The 21,267-nt window shown below is 40.6% G+C and overlaps 1 protein-coding gene across 5 annotated transcripts in view; it reads right to left on the reverse strand.

The window, feature by feature from the left end:
- The window catches only part of PPP4R2 (protein phosphatase 4 regulatory subunit 2), a 67,000-nt gene that overhangs the window by 12,740 nt on the left and 32,993 nt on the right, over nt 1–21,267 (reverse strand). For all 5 annotated transcript variants that reach the window (XM_036331547.1, XM_036331545.1, XM_036331542.1 and 2 more), the window contains one exon: nt 14,806–14,976. In XM_036331547.1, coding sequence (XP_036187440.1) covers nt 14,806–14,976 — 171 coding nt within the window. The remainder of the gene's footprint in view (nt 1–14,805; nt 14,977–21,267) is intronic.

Genomic DNA, 21,267 nt, shown 5'->3' on the forward strand with positions numbered 1-21,267 from the left:
CTATGCACACTGCCGGCTTCTGAGCCCTGGGCTGGGAGCAATCGCGCGAACACCGGGAATTTGTCCCACGTATCACAGGCCCAGGGACCCCGATTCTCTGGGCAGAAGGCAGCACCAAGCACCAGTGACTTGACTATGTTCTTTTCACCTGCGCCTGAGATCCTGATTTCCTGTGCATTCATACTAAGAGCCAGTGACTCCAATTCCTGGTGCAAGGGCACACAGGGACCCTGATTCTCAAGGCAAGGTCATGCGAAGCAACAGAGACTCTGATACTGGATTCTGGGGAACTCTGACTCCTGGCACACGCTAGGGGGCTCTGGTTTTCAACACGCTTCAGGGGGGGGTCTCTGTTTCAGCACGGTGCAGGCAGGGTCCCTGATTCAAAGGGCGCGTACGAGGCCACATTGAGCGCTGACAACACTGACTCTGAGCGAGCCTGGTTCCCACCAACCCACGACAACCACACATCTTAGTGTCAGAGCTCTTCAGTGACACCAGGGTGGTGGGAGGCTCCCACTGCACACGGCCCAGGCCCACGCAACTCGACGTTTGAACCATTGGGAGATAATCAGAATGAAGAGGCGAAACAACACCCAGAGGAAAGACAATGAGGAGTCACCAAGAAAGGACATTAATGAAGTTGAAGCAGCAACATGACAGAAAAAGAATTCAGAATAATGGTTGTACAATTCATTCACCGAATGGATGAGAAAATCAACAACCTATGCAAGAATCAGGAAGAAATGAAAAGTGATATAGCTACAATCAAAAACACCATGGAAAGTTTCAACAGCAGACTAGAAGAAGCAGAGGACCGAATTAGTGAGTTAGAAGATAAGGCAGAGAAACAAGCTCAATCTGAACAGCAACTGGAGAAAAAAATTAAAAAGCAGGAGGAGAGCCTAAGGGAGCTTCGGGACAACATGAAACGAAGTAACATACGCATAATAGGGCTGCAAGAAGGGCAAGAAGAGCAGCAAGGATTAGAAAATCTATTTGAAGAAATAATGTCAGAAAACTTCCCAGATATGGGGAAGAAAAAAGTTACACAAGTACAGAGAGTCCCAGGCAAGATGAACCCCAAAAGACCCACACCAAGACACGTCATAATAACGATGGCAAATGTACAAGACAAAGACAGAATCTTAAAGGCTGTAAGAGAGAAACAGAGAGTTACCTACAAAGGATCCCCCATCAGATTATCAAATGATTTCTCAACAGAAACACTTCAGGCCAGAAAAGAATGGACAGAAATTTACAAAGTGATGCAAAGCAAAGGACTGAACCCAAGAATACTCTATCCAGCAAGGCTATCATTCAAAATTGAAGGGGAAATAAGAAGCTTCACAGACAAAAAAAGGCTAAGGGAGTTTATCACCACCAAGCCAGCAATGCAAGAAATGCTAAAGGGACTGGTGTAAAAAGAACTAAAAAGCCCAGAAAGAAAACAGCCACACAAAAAAAATAGAAATGGCTACAAACAAGTACCTTTCAATAATAACTTTAAACGTAAACAGACTAAATGGTCCAATCAAAAGACATCGAGTGGCTGAATGGATAAAAAAACATGACCCATATATTTGCTGTCTACAAGAGACCCACCTCATTAGAAGGGACTCACATAGACTGAAAGTGAAGGGATGGAAAAATATCTTTCAGGCAAATGGAAATGAAAAAAAAGCTGGGGTAGCAATGCTTATATCAGACAAAATAGACCTCAAAGTGAAGGCCACAACAAGAGATAAGAAAGGCCACTTCATAATACTAAAGGGATCAATACAGCAAGAGGATATAACCCTGATAAACATATATGCACCCAATGCAGGAGCACCCACATACATAAGAAAACTACTGGAAGATATCAGGGGAGAGATCGACAACAATACAATCATAGTAGGGGACTTTAATACACCACTAACATCACTGGATAAACCCGCTAGACAAAAACTCAGCAAAGAAACAGCAATCCTAAATGACTCACTAGATCAGATGGACTTAATTGACATCTTCAGAACACTTCACCCCAAAGCCACAAAATATACATTCTTCTCAAGTGCTCATGGGACATCTTCAAAAATAGACCACATTTTGGGTCACAAACAAAGTCTCCCCAAATTCAAGAAGATTGAAATCATACCAAGCATCTTCTCAGACCACAAGGCCATAATATTAGAAATAAACTACAACAAAAACAACTCAAAATACTCAAACTCTTGGAAGCTGAATAGCACGTTATTAAATATTGATTGGGTTACCAATGAGATCAAAGAAGAAATTAAAAACATCCTGGAAACTAATGACAATGAAAACACAACAATCCAAAACCTTTGGGACGCAATGAAAGCAGTCCTGAGAGGGAAGTTTATAGCTCTACAGGCCTATCTCAACAAACAAGAAAAAATGGTAGTAAATCATCTAAATCTACAGCTCAAAGAATTAGAAAGAGAGCAACAAGAAAAGCCCAGAGTGAGCAGAAGGAAGGAGATAATAAAGATTAGAGCAGAAATAAATGACATAGAGAACAAAAAAACAATACAGAAAATCAATGAAACAAAGAGCTGGTTCTTTGAAAGGATAAACAAGATTGACAAACCTCTAGCCAGGCTCACCAAGAAGCAAAGAGAAAGGACCCAAATCAACAAAATCAGAAATGACAGAGGCGAAATAACAACAGATCCCACAGAAATACAAATGATTGTTAAAAAATACTATGGACAACTCTACTCCAACAAACTAGACAACCTGGAGGAAATGGACAAATTCCCAGAAAAATACAACATTCCAAAACTTGATCAGGAAGAATCTAAAAATCTCAATAGGCCAATAACTATAGAAGAAATTGAAGCAGCCATCAAAAAGCTTCCAGCAAACAAAAGCCCAGGACCAGATGGCTTCACAGGGGAGTTTTACCAAACATTCAAGGAAGAACTAAAACCTATCCTCCTCAGACTACTACAAAAAATTCAAGAGGAAGGAACACTTCCAAGCTCATTCTATGAAGCCAGCATCACCCTAATACCAAAACCAGGTAAAGACAACACAATGAAAGAGAATTACAGGCCAATATCCCTCATGAACATAGATGCCAAAATCCTCAACAAAATCTTAGCAAATCGGATCCAGCAGTACATCAGAAAGATCATACACCACGACCAAGTAGGATTTATCCCAGGGATGCAAGGATGGTACAATATCCACAAATCAATAAACGTGATACATCACATAAACAAATTGAAAGAAAAAAACCACATAGTCATATCAATTGATGCAGAAAAAGCGTTTGACAAAATTCAACACCCATTTTTGATAAAAACTCTCAGCACGGTGGGAATTGAAGGATCATACCTCAACATAATAAAAGCCATATATGACAACCCACAGCCAACATCATACTCAATGGACAAAAACTAACACCATTTCCCCTAAGAACAGGAACAAGACAGGGATGCCCACTCTAACCACTCCTGTTCGACATAGTTCTGGAAGTATTAGCCATTGCAATTAGACAAGAAGAAATAAAAGGCATCCAAATTGGAAAAGAAGAAGTAAAACTGTCCTTATTTGCAGATGACATATTATACTTAAAAAACCCTAAAGACTCCATCAATAAACTATTAGACTTAATAAAAGAATTCGGCAATGTAGCAGGATACAAAATTAACGCCAAGAAATCTATGGCATTTCTATACACCAATAGTGAATGTGCAGAGAGACTAAAAAAGCAATCCCATTTACCATCGCACCAAAAAAATTAAGCTACCTAGGAATAAACTTAACTAAAGAGGTAAAAGACCTCTTCTCAGAAAACTACAGGACGTTGAAAAAAGAGATAGAGGAAGACATAAAGAGATGGAAGAACATACCATGTTCTTGGATTGGTAGAATCAACATCATTAAAATGTCCATACTGCCCAAAGCAATCTATAAATTCAACGCACTTCCCATTAAATTACCAATGGCATATTTCACAGACCTAGAACATACTCTCCAAAAATTCATCTGGAATAAAAAACGACCCCCAATAGCTGCAGTGATCCTGAGAGAACAAAGTAGGTGGGATCTCAATACCAGATATCAAGCTGTATTACAAAGCCACTGTTCTCAAAACTGCCTGGTACTGGCACAAGAACAGACATATAGATCAATGGAATAGAATAGCCCAGAAATCAGCCCCAACCAATACGCTCAATTAATATTTGACAAAGGAGGCAAGAACATACAATGGAGCCAAGATAGTCTCTTCAGTAAATGGTGTTGGGAAAATTGGACAGATACATGCAAGAAAATGAAACTAGACCACCAACTTACACCATACACAAAAATAAACTCAAAATGGATAAAGGACTTAAATATATGACGGGGAACCATACAAATACTAGAAGAAGCCAAAGGCAACAAAATCTCAGACATATGCCGAAGCAATTTCTTCACCGATACAACTCCTAGGGCATTGGAAACTAAAGAGAAAATAAATAAATGGGACTACATCAAAATAAAAAGCTTCTGCACAGCAAAAGAAACCATCAACAAAACAACAAGAAAACCCACTGCATGGGAAAACATACTTGCCAATGTCATATCTGATAAGGGCCTTATCTCCAAAATTTATAGGGAACTCATACAACTTAACAAAAGGAAGATAAACAATCCAATCAAAAAATGGGCAAAGGATCTAAATAGACACCTTTCAAAAAAGGACATTCAGAAAGCCGAGACATATGAAAACATGCTCAAAGTCCCTAATCATCCGAGAGATGCAAATCAAAACAACGATGCAGTACCATCTCACACCTGTCAGAATGGCTATCATCAACAAATCAACAAATGACAAGTGCTGGAGAGGATGTGGAGAAAAAGGAACACTTGTGCACTGCTGGTGGGAATGCAGACTGGTGCAGCCACTATGGAAGACAGTATGGAGTTTCCTCAAAAAACTACAAATGGAACTCCCATTTGACCCTGTGATCCCACTTCTAGGAATATATCCCAAGAAACTAGAAACACCAATCAGAAAGGATATATGCACCCATATGTTCATAGCAGCACAATTCACCATAGCTAAGATCTGGAAACAGCCTAAGTGCCCACCTGTAGATGAATGGATTAGAAAACTGTGGTACATCTACACGATGGAATACTATGCTGCTGTAAAAAGGAAGGAACTCTTACCATTTGCAACGTCATGGATGGAACTGGAGAGCATTATGCTAAGTGAAATAAGCCAGTCAATGAAGGAAAAATACCACATGCTGTCACTCATTTCTGGATAATAAAGACCATTATAAACTTATGAACAAAAATAGATACAGAAGCAGAGCTGCCTCGAACAGACTGTCAAACTACAGCAGGAAGGCCGGGGAGGGTGGGAGGGCAGGAGGGGGGTGGGTAAGAGATCAACCAAAGGACTTGTATGCATACATATAAGCATAACCAATGGACATAAGACACTGGGGGGTAGGGGAGGCCAGGGGATTGTCAAGGGCGGGGGGGGGGGGGGGGGGGGGGGAGACATATGTAATACTCTTTGTAATACTTTAAGCAATAAAAAAATAAAGAGAGAAAGAAAGAAAAATTCATTAGATTTCTGCTAGTTCCTACCTTTCAATTTAAAAAAAATTTATTAGAGAGATCATCACCTCAGACCATATTACCACGAGACAACATTTGTTTGTTTTTTTTCGGGGGGGAGTGGGGGGGGTAGAGTAAGGAGGGAAGGTTACTAAATTATTCTGATTAGCAATTAGTTATGCTAATAGAATGCAAGGGAGTGAAGAAAAAGTAAATAAACACATTTTAACTACTAGAGTAAATATGTTCAACCAGCAATGACACAAATACATTTAAAAGTGCAAAAACTCTATTTTCCAAACTGACCAAGCAGCAGAAAATCCAGTAAGCACTAATAGGTTAGGGAAGCAAGAGAACAAAGTAACAAAGAAGGCTAGAATAATCTTAAACTGTAAAGCAAACAAAAATAAAATATGAAATATGTGTTTTATATCTACAAACCAGACCTAAGAGTATAAAAATCTCACATATGACATTTAAAAGATGTGTAAAGAGGTTCTGAAGTGCAGAAACTTACAAGAGAACACAGCACTGGTAACTCTTACGCAGCCAGCTCTGGGCAGTGAACTTCCACTGGACAGAGAGGCCCTATAGCCTCAGAGGCCAACCCCAGAACACTGCCACCCAGAGGCTGACCCACAAACTGACTCTTTGCTAAACACAAAATAAGGCAGTCTGGGAAACAAATGCGGCTTGCTTTAAAATAAGGACTGTGGTTTACAACACAGAGGAACAGGGTATCGCAGGGAAACTCAACACTCTCCTGAATACCTGGCAGGTCTAAGGCGAGCCACACTGAAGAATAGAAGAACCGAAGGACCTTCACTACTGCAATATTTTTTTTTTTTTCTTTTTTCACCTTTTAACTAAGAAACCAATTTTTTTTTCTTTTTTTTTCTTCTTCTTCTTCTTTTTTTTTTCTTTTCCTCTTCTTTTTTCCATCACCTGATTTTACCCTTTTAATTACTACCTTCTTATTTTTAACCAGCATTATTACTGCTACCATTTTACCATTTTTTTTTTTAAAGTGCCATTTTATTTTCTCTTTATTTTATTTTGGGATTAGTGTTCTCCATTCTATTTTCATCGTTATATTATTGGATGTTTCTAGTTTGCATTCATCTCCAGGGAGTTGTTGCTGGAATTTGTTGGGATTAATGGCTGTTCTATAGGAGTATTCTCCTCATGTAAAAAAGTCTCTTCCCCTCTTCCACTTCATTCTCTCTTTTCGCTCTTTTTTTCTCTTTTCTTTTCTTTTCTCGCTTTTATTTTCCCCCCTCCTTTTTCCCAATTTCATTTTTGCACTCCTTTTTTTGGTCCCTAATTTTCTTTTCTTTTTTCTCTTTTCTCTTTTTCTCTTCCTTCTTCCTTATCCCCTAATTCTCTTAATTCAGGTGGTCACCTTTATTTGGGGTTATTAATATTGCGAATATATTTGTGTATAGTGCCTGGTACGTGGTGCCTTGTTGTGTTGTATTTTGTGCCTTTAAAACAACGCAGCAGATCAAAGCAACAGCAACCTCCTGAGCACCACACCCTCTGCTGAGGAATAGCAGCTGTACGTGAAACCTTGCCCCACCAGCCAGAAGAGCCACCACAGATGTGAACAGCACCCACCAGAGGAGCTGCTGCCAACGGAAGAGCAGCTGCTACCGCAACCGCCCGAAGAGCAACCACAGACCAAGGAGTCACTGCCACCAAGGGAGCAGCCACTGAACGACTCAACGTCTAGATATGTCAGCGAGATCAAACATGGGTAGACAAAGAAACCCCCAAAGGAAAGAGAAGGAGGACTCTCCAGAAAAGCAGCTAAGTAATACAGAGGCATGCAACATGACAGAAAAAGAATTCAGAATTAGGGTCCTAGAGTGCATAAACCGGATGGAGGAAAAAATCAACAACCTCTCCAAGAAGCAAGAAGAAACAGATGAAAAAATCGATAACATATGGAAGAAGCTAGAAGAAACAGATGAAAAAATCAACAACTTAAGTAAGACCCAAGAAGAAATGAAGAGTGATATAGCTGCAATGAAAAACTCCATTGAAAGTATCAACAGTAGACTAGGAGAAGCGGAGGACCGAATTAGTGATTTAGAAGACAAGGAAGCAAAACACACCCAAAAAGTACTGCAATTGGAGAAAAAAATGAAAAGACAGGAGGAGAGCCTAAGGGAGCTTTGGGACAACATGAAACGAAACAACATACGAATAATAGGGGTACCAGAACAACAGAAGGATGAACAAGGATTAGAAAACCTATTAGAAGAAATAATATCAGAAAACTTCCCTGAGGTGGGGAAGAAAAAAGTCACACAAGCCCAGAGAGTCCCAAACAAGGTGAACCCAAAAAGACCCACACCAAGACACATCATAATTACCATGGCAAATGTTCAGGACAAAGAGAGAATCTTACAGGCTGCAAGAGAGAGACGGAAAGTTACATACAAGGGATCTCCCATTAGATTGTCAAATGATTTCTCAACAGAAACACATCAGGCCAGAAAAGAATGGACGGAAATTTACAAAGTGATGCAAAGCAAAGGACTGAATCCAAGAATACTCTATCCAGCAAGGCTATCATTCAAACTTGAAGGGGAAATAAGAAGCTTCACAGACAAAAAAAGGCTAAGGGAGTTTATCACCACCAAGCCAGCAATGCAAGGAATGCTAAAGGGACTGGTATAAAAATAAGAAATAAAAAGCTCAGAAAGAAAACAGCCACACAAAAACAGAAATGCCTACAAACAAATACCTTTCAATAATAACTTTAAACGTAAACGGACTAAATGCTCCAAACAAAAGACATCGAGTGGCTGAATGGATAAAAAAACATGACCCATACATCTGCTGTCTACAAGAAACCCACCTCATTAGAAGGGACTCACGCAGACTGAAAGTGAAAGGTTGGAAAAATATCTTTCAGGCAAATGGAAAGGAAAAGAAAGCTGGGGTAGCAATACTTTTATCGGACAAAATAGACCTCAAAGTGAAGGCCATAACAAGAGATAAGGAAGGCCACTTCATAATACTAAAGGGATCAATACAACAAGAAGATATAACCCTGGTAAACATATATGCACCCAATGCAGGAGCACCCAAATTCATAAAAAAACTCCTGGAAGATATCAAAGGAGAGATCGACAACAATACAATCATAGTAGGGGACTTTAATACACCACTGACAGCACTGGATAAGTCCTCTAGACAAATAATCAGCAAAGATACAGCAATCCTAAATGACTCACTAGATCAGATGGACTTAATAGACATCTTCAGAACACTTCACCCGAAAGCCAGGGAATATACATTCTACTCAAATGCTCATAGGACATATTCAAAAATAGACCATATATTGGGTCACAAGCAAAGTATCCCCAAATTCAAGAAAATTGAAATCATAAAAAGCGTCTTCGCAGACCACGATGGCATAATATTAGAAATAAACTACAATAAAAACAACCCAAAATACTCAAACACCTGGAAGCTGAATAGCATGCTATTAAATATTGATTGGGTTACCAATGAAATCAAAGAAGAAATTCGAAACATCCTGGAAACTAATGACAATGAAAACACAACAATCCAAAACCTATGGGACACAATGAAAGCAGTCCTGAGAGGGAAGTTTATAGCTCTACAGGCCTATCTCAAAAAACAAGAAAAAATGGTAGTAAATCATCTAACTCTACAACTCAAAGAATTAGAAAGTGAGCAACAAGAAAACCCCAGAGTGAGCAGAAGGAAGGAGATAATAAAGATTAGAGCAGAAATAAATGACATAGAGACCAAAAAAACAATACAGAAAATCAATGAAACCAAGAGCTGGTTCTTTGAAAGGATAAACAAGATTGACAAACCTCTAGCCAGACTCACCAAGAAGCAAAGAGAGAGGACCCAAATAAACAAAATCAGAAACGATAGAGGCGAAATAACAACAGACCCCACAGAAATACAAATGATTGTTAAAAAATACTATGGACAGCTCTACTCCAACAAACTAGACAACCTGGAGGAAATGGACAAATTCCTAGAAAAATACAACATTCCAAAACTCAATCAGGAAGAATCTAAAAATCTCAACAGGCCAATAACTATGGAAGAAATTGAAGCAGTCATCAATAAGCTTCCAGCAAACAAAAGCCCAGGACCAGACGGCTTCACAGGGGAGTTTTACCAAACATTCAAGGAAGAACTAAAACCTATCCTCCTCAGACTACTACAAAAAATTCAAGAGGAAGGAACACTTCCAAGCTCATTCTATGAAGCCAGCATCACCCTAATACCAAAACCAGGTAAAGACAACACCATGAAAGAGAATTACAGGCCAATATCCCTCATGAACATAGATGCCAAAATCCTCAACAAAATCTTAGCAAATCGGATCCAGCAGTACATCAGAAAGATCATACACCATGACCAAGTAGGATTTATCCCAGGGATGCAAGGATGGTACAATATCCGCAAATCAATAAACGTGATACATCACATAAACAAATTGAAAGAAAAAAACCACATGGTCATATCAATTGATGCAGAAAAAGCATTTGACAAAATTCAACACCCATTTTTGATAAAAGCTCTCAGCAAGGTGGGAGTAGAAGGATCATACCTCAACATAATAAAAGCCATATATGACAGGCCCACAGCCAACATCATACTCAATGGACAAAAACTAACACCATTTCCCCTAAAAACAGGAACAAGACAGGGATGCCCCCTCTCACCACTCCTGTTCAACATAGTACTGGAAGTGTTAGCCATTGCAATTCGGCAAGAAGAAGAAATAAAAGGCATCCAAATTGGAAAAGAGGAAGTAAAACTGTCCTTATTTGCAGACGACATGATATTATACATACAAAACCCTAGAGACTCCATCAAAAAGCTACTGGACTTAATACATGAATTTGGCAATGTAGCAGGATACAAAATTAACACCAAGAAATCCGAGGCATTTCTATACACCAATAGTGAACTTTCAGAAAGAGAGATTATAAAAACAATCCCGTTTACCATCGCACCAAAAAAATTAAGCTACCTAGGAATAAACTTAACTAAAGAGGTAAAAGACCTCTACTCAGAAAACTACAGGACGTTGAAAAAAGATATAGAGGAAGACATAAACAGATGGAAGAACATACCGTGTTCATGGATTGGTAGAATCAACATCATTAAAATGTCCATACTACCCAAAGCAATCTATAAATTCAACGCACTTCCCATTAAAATACCAACGGCATACTTCAGAGATCTAGAACGAACTCTCCAAAAATTCATCTGGAATAAAAAAAGACCCCGAATAGCTGCAGCAATCCTGAAAAGGACCAAAGTAGGTGGGATCTCAATACCAGATATCAAGATGTATTACAAAGCCACTGTTCTCAAAACTGCCTGGTACTGGCACAAGAATAGGCATATAGATCAATGGAATAGAATAGAGAACCCAGAAATCGGCCCGAACCAATATGCTCAATTAATATTTGACAAAGGAGGCAAGAACATACAATGGAGCCAAGATAGTCTCTTCAATAAATGGTGTTGGGAAAATTGGACAGATATATGCAAGAAAATGAAACTAGACCACCAACTTACACCATACACAAAAATAAACTCAAAATGGATAAAGGACTTAAATGTACGACAGGAAACCATAAAAATTCTAGAAGAATCCAAAGGCAACAAAATCTCAGACATATGCCGAAGCAATTTCTTCACTGATACAGCTCCTAGGGCACTTGAAACTAAAGAGAAAATGAACAAATGGGACTACATCAAAATAAAAAGCTTCTGCACAGCAAAAGAAACCATCAACAAAACAACGAGAAAACCCACTGTGTGGGAAAACATATTTGCCAATGTCATATCTGATAAGGGCCTAATCTCCAAAATTTATAGGGAACTCATACAACTTAACAAAAGGAAGATAAACAATCCAATCAAAAAATGGGCAAAGGACCTAAATAGACACCTTTCAAAAGAGGACATTCAGAAAGCCAAGAGACATATGAAAACATGCTCAAAGTCACTAATCATCCGAGAGATGCAAATCAAAACAACAATGAGGTACCATCTCACACCTGTCAGACTGGCTATCATCAACAAATCAACAAACGACAAGTGCTGGAGAGGATGTGGAGAAAAAGGAACACTTGTGCACTGCTGGTGGGAATGCAGACTGGTGCAGCCACTATGGAAGACAGTATGGAGTTTCCTTAAAAAACTGAAAATGGAACTCCCATTTGACCCTGTGATCCCACTTCTAGGAATATATCCCAAGAAACCAGAAACACCAATCAGAAAGGATATATGCACCCCTATGTTCATAGCAGCACAATTCACCATAGCTAAGATCTGGAAACAGCCTAAGTGCCCATCAGTAGATGAATGGATCAGAAAACTGTGGTACATCTACACGATGGAATACTATGCTGCTCTAAAAAGGAAGGAACTCTTACCATTTGCAACGTCATGGATGGAACTGGAGAGCATTATGCTAAGTGAAATAAGCCAGTCAATGAAGGAAAAATACCACATGATCTCACTCATTCATGGATAATAGAGACCATTATAAACTTTTGAACAATAATAGATACAGAGGCAGAGCTGCCTCAAACAGATTGTCAAACTGCAGCAGGAAGGCCGGGGAGGGTTGGGGGGCAGGAGGTAGGGGGGTAAGAGATCAACTAAAGGACTTGTATGCATGCATATAAGCATAACCAGTGGACATAAGACATTGGGGGATAGGGGAGGCTAGGGGACTGTCTAGGGCGGGGGGATAAAATGGACACATATGTAATACCCTTTGTAATACTTTAAGCAATAAAAAAAAAAAAAAAAAAAAGAAAAAAAAAAAAAAAAGAAACTTACAAGAAATGTCTGTGTTTGTGTGCACACATAAAACAATGTGAAAGTTTTCAGGACTAAGCAAAATCTGATTAATCATGTATATTAAAATAACTTTAGAGAAGACATTCAAAAGTTGGAAAGACTATCATGCCAGAAGATGATAAGCACCTCTCAGTTATGACTATACCTGCCTTAGAAATTATGTAACAAACGTTTTTAGGTATCAGGTGGTTCTGTACTTTTTCCAGACCCCTCTTGTATAGCCACATTATATTTTAGTCAACTACCCAAAATAAGTAAAACTTCCTGCTTTTTATTCACTAGAGACCAGGTGCACGAATTCATGCACAGGTGGGGTCCAGCTAGTCCACCCCAATGGGGGATGCAGGGGATTGGCAGCTGGCCCCGCCCCTGATCGGGTTTGGGGGGCTGATCAGGCTGGTTGGCTGCTGCAGTGCACATCATAGCCACCGGTCATTCTGCCATTCTGGTGACTGGGCTTTTATATATATACTAGAGGCCCAGTGCACAAAAATTTGTGCACTCGGGGGTGGGGAGGTCCCTCAGCCCGGCCTGTGCTCTCTCGCAGTCTGGGACCCCTCAGGGGATGACCACCAGCTGGTTTAGGCCTGCTCCCTGGGTGATTGGGCCTAAGCTGGCAGTCAGACATCCCTCTGGCAGCCCGGGAGCCCTCGGGGGATGTCCACTTGCCAGCGGGGAGCAGGCCCAAGCTGCAGTCAGACATCCTTAGCGCTGCTGAGGAGGCAGGAGAGGCTCCCACCACCACCGCTGTACTGGCAGCCATCAGCCTGGCTTGTGGCTGAGCAGAGCTCCCCCATGTGGGAGCCCACTGACCACCAGAGGGCAGCTCCTGCATCGAGCATCTGCCCCCTGGTGGTCAGTGTGTGTCATAGTGACCAGTCATTCCCAGTCTTTTTGTTGTTAGGGTCAGTTTGCATATTACCCTTTTACTATATAGGATAGAGGCCTGGTGCACGGGTGGGGGCTGGCTGGTTTGCCCTGAAGGGTGTCCCGGATCAGGGTGGGGGTCCCGCTGGGGTGCCTAGCCAGCCCGGGTGAGAGGCTGATGGCTGTTTTCAGGCTGCCTGCACCCCCTTTAGGGTGGGAGTCCCCACTGGGGTGCCTGGCCAGTCTGGATGAGGGGCTGAGGGTTTTCAGGCTGGCCAAGCCCACCAGCGACTGAAGCTCCCAGACTCTCCTTTTTTTCTTTTTCTTTTTTATTCTGGGATTTATTTACCTGCTATAATTGAAACTTTGTTGCCGCTCCAGCTCCGAGTCCTTGGCCTGCTGAAAGCAGGTATCTGGGGTTTTTTTCGCATCTATAATTGCAACTTTGTTGCTTAGAGTGGAGCTCAGAGCAGGGCGGCGGCAGGCGGGGAACCTTGGCTTCCTCCATCACTGGAGCAAGCAAGCCTCCTGCTCACTTCAGCTGCGTGGCTGCTGGCCGCCATCTTTGTTGGTGGTTAATTTGCATATCTCGCTGATTAGCCAATGGGAAGGGTAGCGAAATTATGGTTAATTACCATGTTTGTCTATTATTAGATAGGATGAGACATGACAAAACTTAGATCATGCTAGTTATAGAAATGACCCAGAGTGGTATTTTTTGTTAGTGAAGACAAAGGCAGCCTTAAGACTGCCTTCCATCTACCTGCCCTTCCTTTTGGGAGAAAATTCAGCCTTAACTCAGATCCCATCCCCAACTGTCCATATTGAGACTTCTTAAGAATGAGCCCTCCTAGTACAGTGAGACCACACTATTGGACCAAAAGGTTCATCAATGAATCTTTGGAATTGATTTATGACCAAATAAGGGAACTGTAAATGTAAAAGGGGTTCTATGGAATATAACCTAAAAGGGTGATCTGATCATCAATTCATCACTGGGCAGGTCATGGCTGGTAGTCAGGCCCCAGGCATAAAACTTCTTTACTCAACAACTTATCTTTGCCTTAAACAAGCCCTGACCACTGTTTCTCTGCATGTGAGAACACCTTTTGAAATGTCTCTTGACAGACCACTTCTTCTGGAGAGCAAATGATTTATGCTGCAATTCAATCCCCACCTTGCTTTTTCTCACCTTCTCTAATCTCCTTTACTCCCCTTCTTAATTTCAAATGCATGAAAGAAACTGTAAAACTGTCATCTGCATTTGAGATCTTGCTTTCCAACATGTGTCATCAGTTTGGCTCAAATAAACTCTTACAAAAAAAAAAACTTAATACTGTACATATTTTAAATATTTGTAAGCTGAAAATCAGTAACTATATATCACAAAACTAAATCTAATGGATAGTCAGACAACCAGATGCATCAAAACTTAAAGAAAAATCTAAAGAGCAAACCTTTAAAATAGTATTAAGTGCATACCCATTAAATCCAGTGACAATTTTCAGTATTCTTTCCTTCATTTCATCAAAGGGAATATATTCGACATTAGGGTTGGGTGGACCTCTTGGTTCAGGAGCTGAAGTTCTGAAATCATCCATCACTTTCTCCAGTTTGAAAGTAAAATAGCCTTTAAATTGGGACCACTGAATCCTGCAAGAAAAAAAATTTTAAAAATTTAATACCATGTAGCTTTACAATTCTTGAACACAAAGCACAAATACAGAATTTACCGTCACTAATGCCACCAAAATGAAGATCTAATAAGTAGTAGAAGTAAGAATGTCTTTGTTCAGCAGTATGCACCATGCCTGATCAATCTGGATCATAAGCTCTGAACTGGTTCCATCCATTTCTCCCAACTCTTGACCCAAATGAAATCTAATCTCTGATAAAAAAAATTTTTTTAAATGAACTACCTCTGGCTGAACGCCAATTATGTGCTACACCCTATTCTTGGCATTTATAACACTATTTTGTTTACATTCTCTGCCACATAGCAAATCTAACCAGGAAGGTTTAACTGTCCCATTTAAAATACATTATTAGATACTGGCCCAAGTTCATATTTATAATGTCAAGTGTATGAGTCAAAATGAAGCCATACCCTAAGCTATAATCCTATATAATAAAATCCTAGATGGCATTATGCCCTCGCGTGAAGTCACCACAAGATGGCCGCCCTCATGTTGTCACAGATGGCTGCCACAAGATGGCCGGCAGGGAAGGGCAGTTGGGCGATCAGACTGGCAGGGGAGGGCAGTTGGGGGGGACCAGGCCTATAGGGGAGAGCAGTTAGGGGCGACCAGGCTGGCAGGGTAGAACAGTTGGGGGGGACCAGGCCTGTAGGGGAGGGCAGTTAAGAGCAACCAGGCCTGCAGAGGAGGGCAGTTGGGGGCGATCAGGCCATCAGGGGAGCGGTTAGGGGGTGATTAGGCTGGCAGGCAGAAGCAGTTCCAGCAATCAGACATCCCCTAAGGGGTCCCATATTGGAGAGAGTGCAGGCTGGGCTGAGGCACACCCCCAACGCTCGTGCACACATTTCATGCACCGGGCCTCAAGTGCTCATATAATCTAGTAAAGAATCCCACCTCACCCCCATTTGTTAACGTAACAAAATGTCTCTGTGTTGATTTTGGGGCTATTGATGCAAAAATAGCAATGGGTAAAAATGATGACACTTCACCACAAATCAAGGCAGCAGTACCAAACTGTACTATCAGTAGTCATCATCATCTTCACTACAATAATTTCACAGTAAAACAAACAAAAGTAAACCTGTTTCACTGAAATAATCAGACAAGAAGTGATGAGGCCCAGGTAAAGCGAACTGTGGGGAGCTTTAAAAACCCTACGAAAGTCCTAGCCACTTTTGCTCAGTGGATAGAGCATTGGCCTGTGGACTGAAGGGTCCCGGGTTCGATTCCAGTGAAGGGCACATGCCTAGGTTGCTGGCTCAATCCCCAGTAGGGGGTGTGCAGGAGGCAGCCAATCAATGATTCTCTCTCATCACTGATGTTTCTATCTCTTTCTCCCTCTCCCTTCCTCTCTGAAATCAATATAAATATATATTTTTTAAAAAACCACAAAAAACCCTATGATGTTAAATTATCAGTCAGGAATTAAGTAGCTCAACTGTAATAAATTATGAACACACTGTATTTTAAGTTTCAAATATCTAGTACAGTTACTCTAAATTAGATCCAAGAGATGCAATTTGAATTACACCATGGAAAAACACACCTTTATGAAATGGAAAAGATATATAGCTTTTTGTTGCAACACAACTATTTAATAAAAACAAAAAAATGCTTTCCTGACAATTATATAATATGATTACAAAAACAAGTCTTGAGCAAATCAACTGAAAATTTGATGACAAAAATAATTTTCTCAGAAATGTACTTATTTATTGGGTGAGTAGAAACCAGAAAAGAACAACAAAAAAACCTTATTTTCAACATGAAAATAAATTTATTCTAAACAGTCAGGTGCTCAAGAAACATTTTCAACTTTAGAATCAATTCCTCCACATAAAAAAATTCCCCTCCAAAATACATACTCAGATTTTTGCTGTTGTTGTTAATCCTCACCTGAGGATATTTTTCCATTGATTTTTTTTAGAGAGAGTGGAAGGGAGGGGGAGAGACAAGAGAGAGAGAAACCCCCCATGTAACCAGGATAGAGCCTGCAATCTGGTATATGAGAAAACACACGTCTATTCAATAAGATTACTACAAAATTTATTAGAGTTTAAAAATAAAAGATATGTGTGTGTTTTCCTTTTCTGGTTATAGCAACCGTAGTCATTGTAAAAAAGTAGAATTTACAAAAAGAAACATAATAAAAATGGTCCATAACCTGCCTAGCAATCAAGTACATCTTCATGTATTTTTCACTAACCTTTATTCTATTCTTTTTACTTCTTAAATTTGGCACCCTAGTTTAATATTCCTTAGTTCCTCCACCTTATGCATGGGATAGTCTCTAAAGACTTTTAATTTGCATCACATATGGTTGCACCGTTACTGAACAGCTACCATTAAAAAATAAAAATAAAAATAAAAATAAAAATCTAGGGCCGAAACCGGTTTGGCTCAGTGGATAGAGCGTCAGCCTGCAGACTGAAAGGTCCCAGGTTCGATTCCGGTCAAGGGCATGTACCTGGGTTGCGGGCACATCCCCAGTAGGAGATGTGCAGGAGGCAGCTGAATTGATGTTTCTCTCTCATCGATGTTTCTAACTCTCTATCCCTCTCCCTTCCTCTCTGTAAAATATCAATAAAATATATTTAAAAAAAAAAAAATCTAGGCAGTGACAGCCCCCTTGGTCTCTGCCCTGTAAGTTACAACCTGAACAGCCATAATTTAACAAAAGATTCCCTGCTCAACACACAAACATTTCTGAGATCCGTGCATTGAAACATCCAAAGATGGGAGAGTGGGAGGGCCCAAGGGAGGAGGGAAGAGAAAAAGCTGAAATGACGCCTTGGAAACAGCCAGCAGCCCAAAGCTGGAACTCAGATCTCACCTTCCAGTCTTAGGAGAAGGAGGAATCAGGTTGCCTTCAGCCAGGAGGAGTAGAAAGAACAGTGAGCAGAGAGATCAGTGAGTGTTTCCAGAGGAGTGTTCTGTAGGCCCTGTGCTGAACCCAGTGACCTGGGCAGAGAGAGCACAGAAGTGCCGCTCTGGTTGTCTGGTAACCACCATCTCCAGACAGAAAACCAAAGCACAGAGCCTGGCAGCCTCCCCTTGCCCTCTCAGAGCTAGTGAGTGAGTGTGTGTGTGTTGTGTGTGTGTGTGTGGAGTTTGGGGGTGGGGGGGTGAGACAGAAGAAGCTGTAGCCGTGTCAGGTTGCAGAGCACATTATATGCAAACCTGAGAACTAAAGCCACAGAAACATTTTCCCCCTGAGAGACAGGTGGGGATAATCCCAGGGTGGAGATACAAAGGTGAGGCTGCTGAGGTCTGCCAGTCATCATCATGGGAGAATAAAGCCACAAAGGCAGTAGGCAGCGTGGGATTTGACTTTCCCTACAGGGGCGGTGCCCTGAGACCCAGGAAGCCTGGTCACAGAAGAGATGCCCACCTTCCCACATAATACAGGGCATTTTCCTCCACCCCTACCACCCCCACAAAATTTGAGAAGCCAGATCACTGCAAAAGAAACTAAAAAGACTTTTGCTTCATCACCACCTATTGGAAAACAAAAGCAGAACTTCTTATCAACCTATTACAGATGTGCCACTCTTTAAAAAAAGAAAAGAAAAAGAAAAAACCTATTTCATTACCATAGATGTCTAGACAGAGAATACATCAAATACCATGGATAACCAAGGAAACAAGGCAGCTCAAAAAGAAAATAAAAAATCTTCAGAAAGTAAACTTAAAGACTTAAAAATATATGATTTAAATGGCAGAGAATTCAAAATTGCAGTTCTGAAACTCAGAGATGCAAGAAAATACAAATAGTTAAATGAACTCAGAAGTAAGATCAACAAACAAAATGAATACTTTATCAGGTAAGAACTTTAGAATGAACTGGCAAGCTTAGGAAATAGAACTGACTAGATGGAGAAAAGAACTACTGATATGGAAGACATATCTAGAAATGAGGCAGATGAAGAGAAACTATCTGACTCCATCAGTAAGAATAATCCTATCTAATAAAGCGGGGATATGCAAATTGACCATCACAGTGTAACAAAATGGCAGCCCCCACAGCAGAGGCGGGGATCCCATAACACAAGATGGCTGCGCCCACAGCAGAGGTGGGGTTCCCGTAATGAGCAATCAGCAGGGACCTGATGCTGCGTGGCGCCGGGTTGGGGTACCTCAGGCCACACACCCCCGCCCCAGCACTGGGCTGGGGGACCTGAGGTTGCAACCCTGCCCAGTGAGGCTTGATGGAGGCCCTCAGGCCGTGCCTCCCCCCAAGCCAGCGGAGCTTGACAGGGGACCTCAGGCCACACCTTTCGCCCTGGTGCTGTGACGGTGGACCTCAAGCCACACACACTCCGGCTCCGGCGCCGGGCTGGGGGACCTGAGGTTGCACCCCTCGCCTGGCGGGGCTTGACAGGGGAGGGGCCAGCCGGGTCTGGGTCTCGCGCAATTTTGAGGTGAGCGCGGGTGGGTGGGGACTTGACTCTGGGTCCTGTGGCATGCCCCAGACTCTGACAGGAGGAAGATTTTCATATACATTTTACTAATTTTCTTTAATCTCTGACACTTCTATTATAGAGAAAGGGCAAATAGCAATATTAAAATATTTCCTCTAATTAATTCCCTTTTAATGTGCATGAATTTCATGCACCGGACCATTAGTTTAAGAATAATAGGTATACCAGGAAGCGGTAGAAAGGGACAGAGAGCCTATTCAAACAGTTGCCAACAACTTCCCAAACCTATGGAAAGAGCTAGATCCTCGAATCCAAAAAACAAATAGAGCATTTCAAAAAGGCCTTCTCCGAGGTACATTGTATTAAAGCTGTCAAATATTAATGACAAAGAAAATTCTCAAGGCAACCAGGGAAAATAAGGCAATTGCCTATGAAGGAAATCCCATTAGATTAATGTCAGATTTCTTAGCAGAAACTCTACAAGCAAGGAGAGTGGAATCACATATTCAAGCTACTGAAAGAGAGGAATTTCCACCCAAAAGTAATAGGTAAAGGTCTGAACTTTGCAAAGTGAAATAGAGATAAGATGCATTCAATAAATGACTACTGTATATATGAAACTTCCCTCTGAATAAATCTAATGGTAACCCTCCCCAACACACACACAATCCAAAACTGAGGTGCTTAACTTAAAAAACTCAACCATATGCCGCCTTCAGGAGACACATCTCATCTATAAAGACACATATAGAGACTGAAAGTGAAAGGGTGGAAAATGATTCTCACAGCAAATGCCATTCAGAAAAAAGCAGGTGTCACCATATCAGACAAGAGATTTAAAGATAAAAAAGGTAACAAGAGACAAAAATGGACATTTTATAACGATAAAAGGGGCAAAAAAATAAAACACTGATATATATGCACCCAATCAAAAAGCACCAAAATAATTTATATAAAGCAACTACTAACAGAACTAAAGGGAGAAACTAGTAAAAACAAAATGATAACAACGTACCTAAATACCCATTAACAACTACAGATAGTTCATACAAATAGAAAATCAATAAGGAAACATTGGCCTTAAAGGACACATTAGACCAACTGGACATAATTGATATTTACAGAGCCTTTCATCCTAGAACACCAAATTAGATAACGTTCTTCTCCAGCGCACATGGGACATTCTCAACATATGCTGGGGCACAAAACTAACCTTAACAAATTTAAGGAGAATGAAATCATACCAAGCATGTTGTTCAACCACATTAGAAATCAACTGCAAAAAGTGGGAAAAACCACCAATGTGGACATGAAACAACATGCCACTAAAACATGACTGGGTCAAATAAAGAAATAAATGATATAAAAAGATACATAGAGACAAGTAAGAATGGCAACACAACATATTAAAACTTTTGGAAAGAAGCAAAAACAGTAATAAGAGAGAAGTGTATGTCATCACAGGTTTATCTCAAGAAACAAGAAAAATCCCAAGTAAACAACCTAACACTACATCGTAAAAAACCTTAAAGAGAGGAACAAAAGCAGCCCAAGTCAGCAGAAGAAAGGAAATAACATTAGAGCAGAATTAAATGAAACAGACTTGGAAAAAAAGACTCTACAAAAAAATAATGCAACAAAGAGTTGGTTATTTGAAAAGATTAATAAAATTCAGAAAACCCAGGCTAGACTCAATAAAGAAAAAAGATAAAAGACAAAAATAAATAAAATCAGAAATAAAAAAGGCAACGTGCCCTGGCAGGGTGGCTCAGTTCCTTGGAGCATCACCCCCTAAACAAAAGGGTTGCGGGTTTGATCTCTGGCTG

Source organism: Myotis myotis, unplaced genomic scaffold (genome assembly GCF_014108235.1).
Source record: "Myotis myotis isolate mMyoMyo1 unplaced genomic scaffold, mMyoMyo1.p scaffold_m19_p_13, whole genome shotgun sequence".
NCBI lineage: Eukaryota > Metazoa > Chordata > Mammalia > Chiroptera > Vespertilionidae > Myotis > Myotis myotis.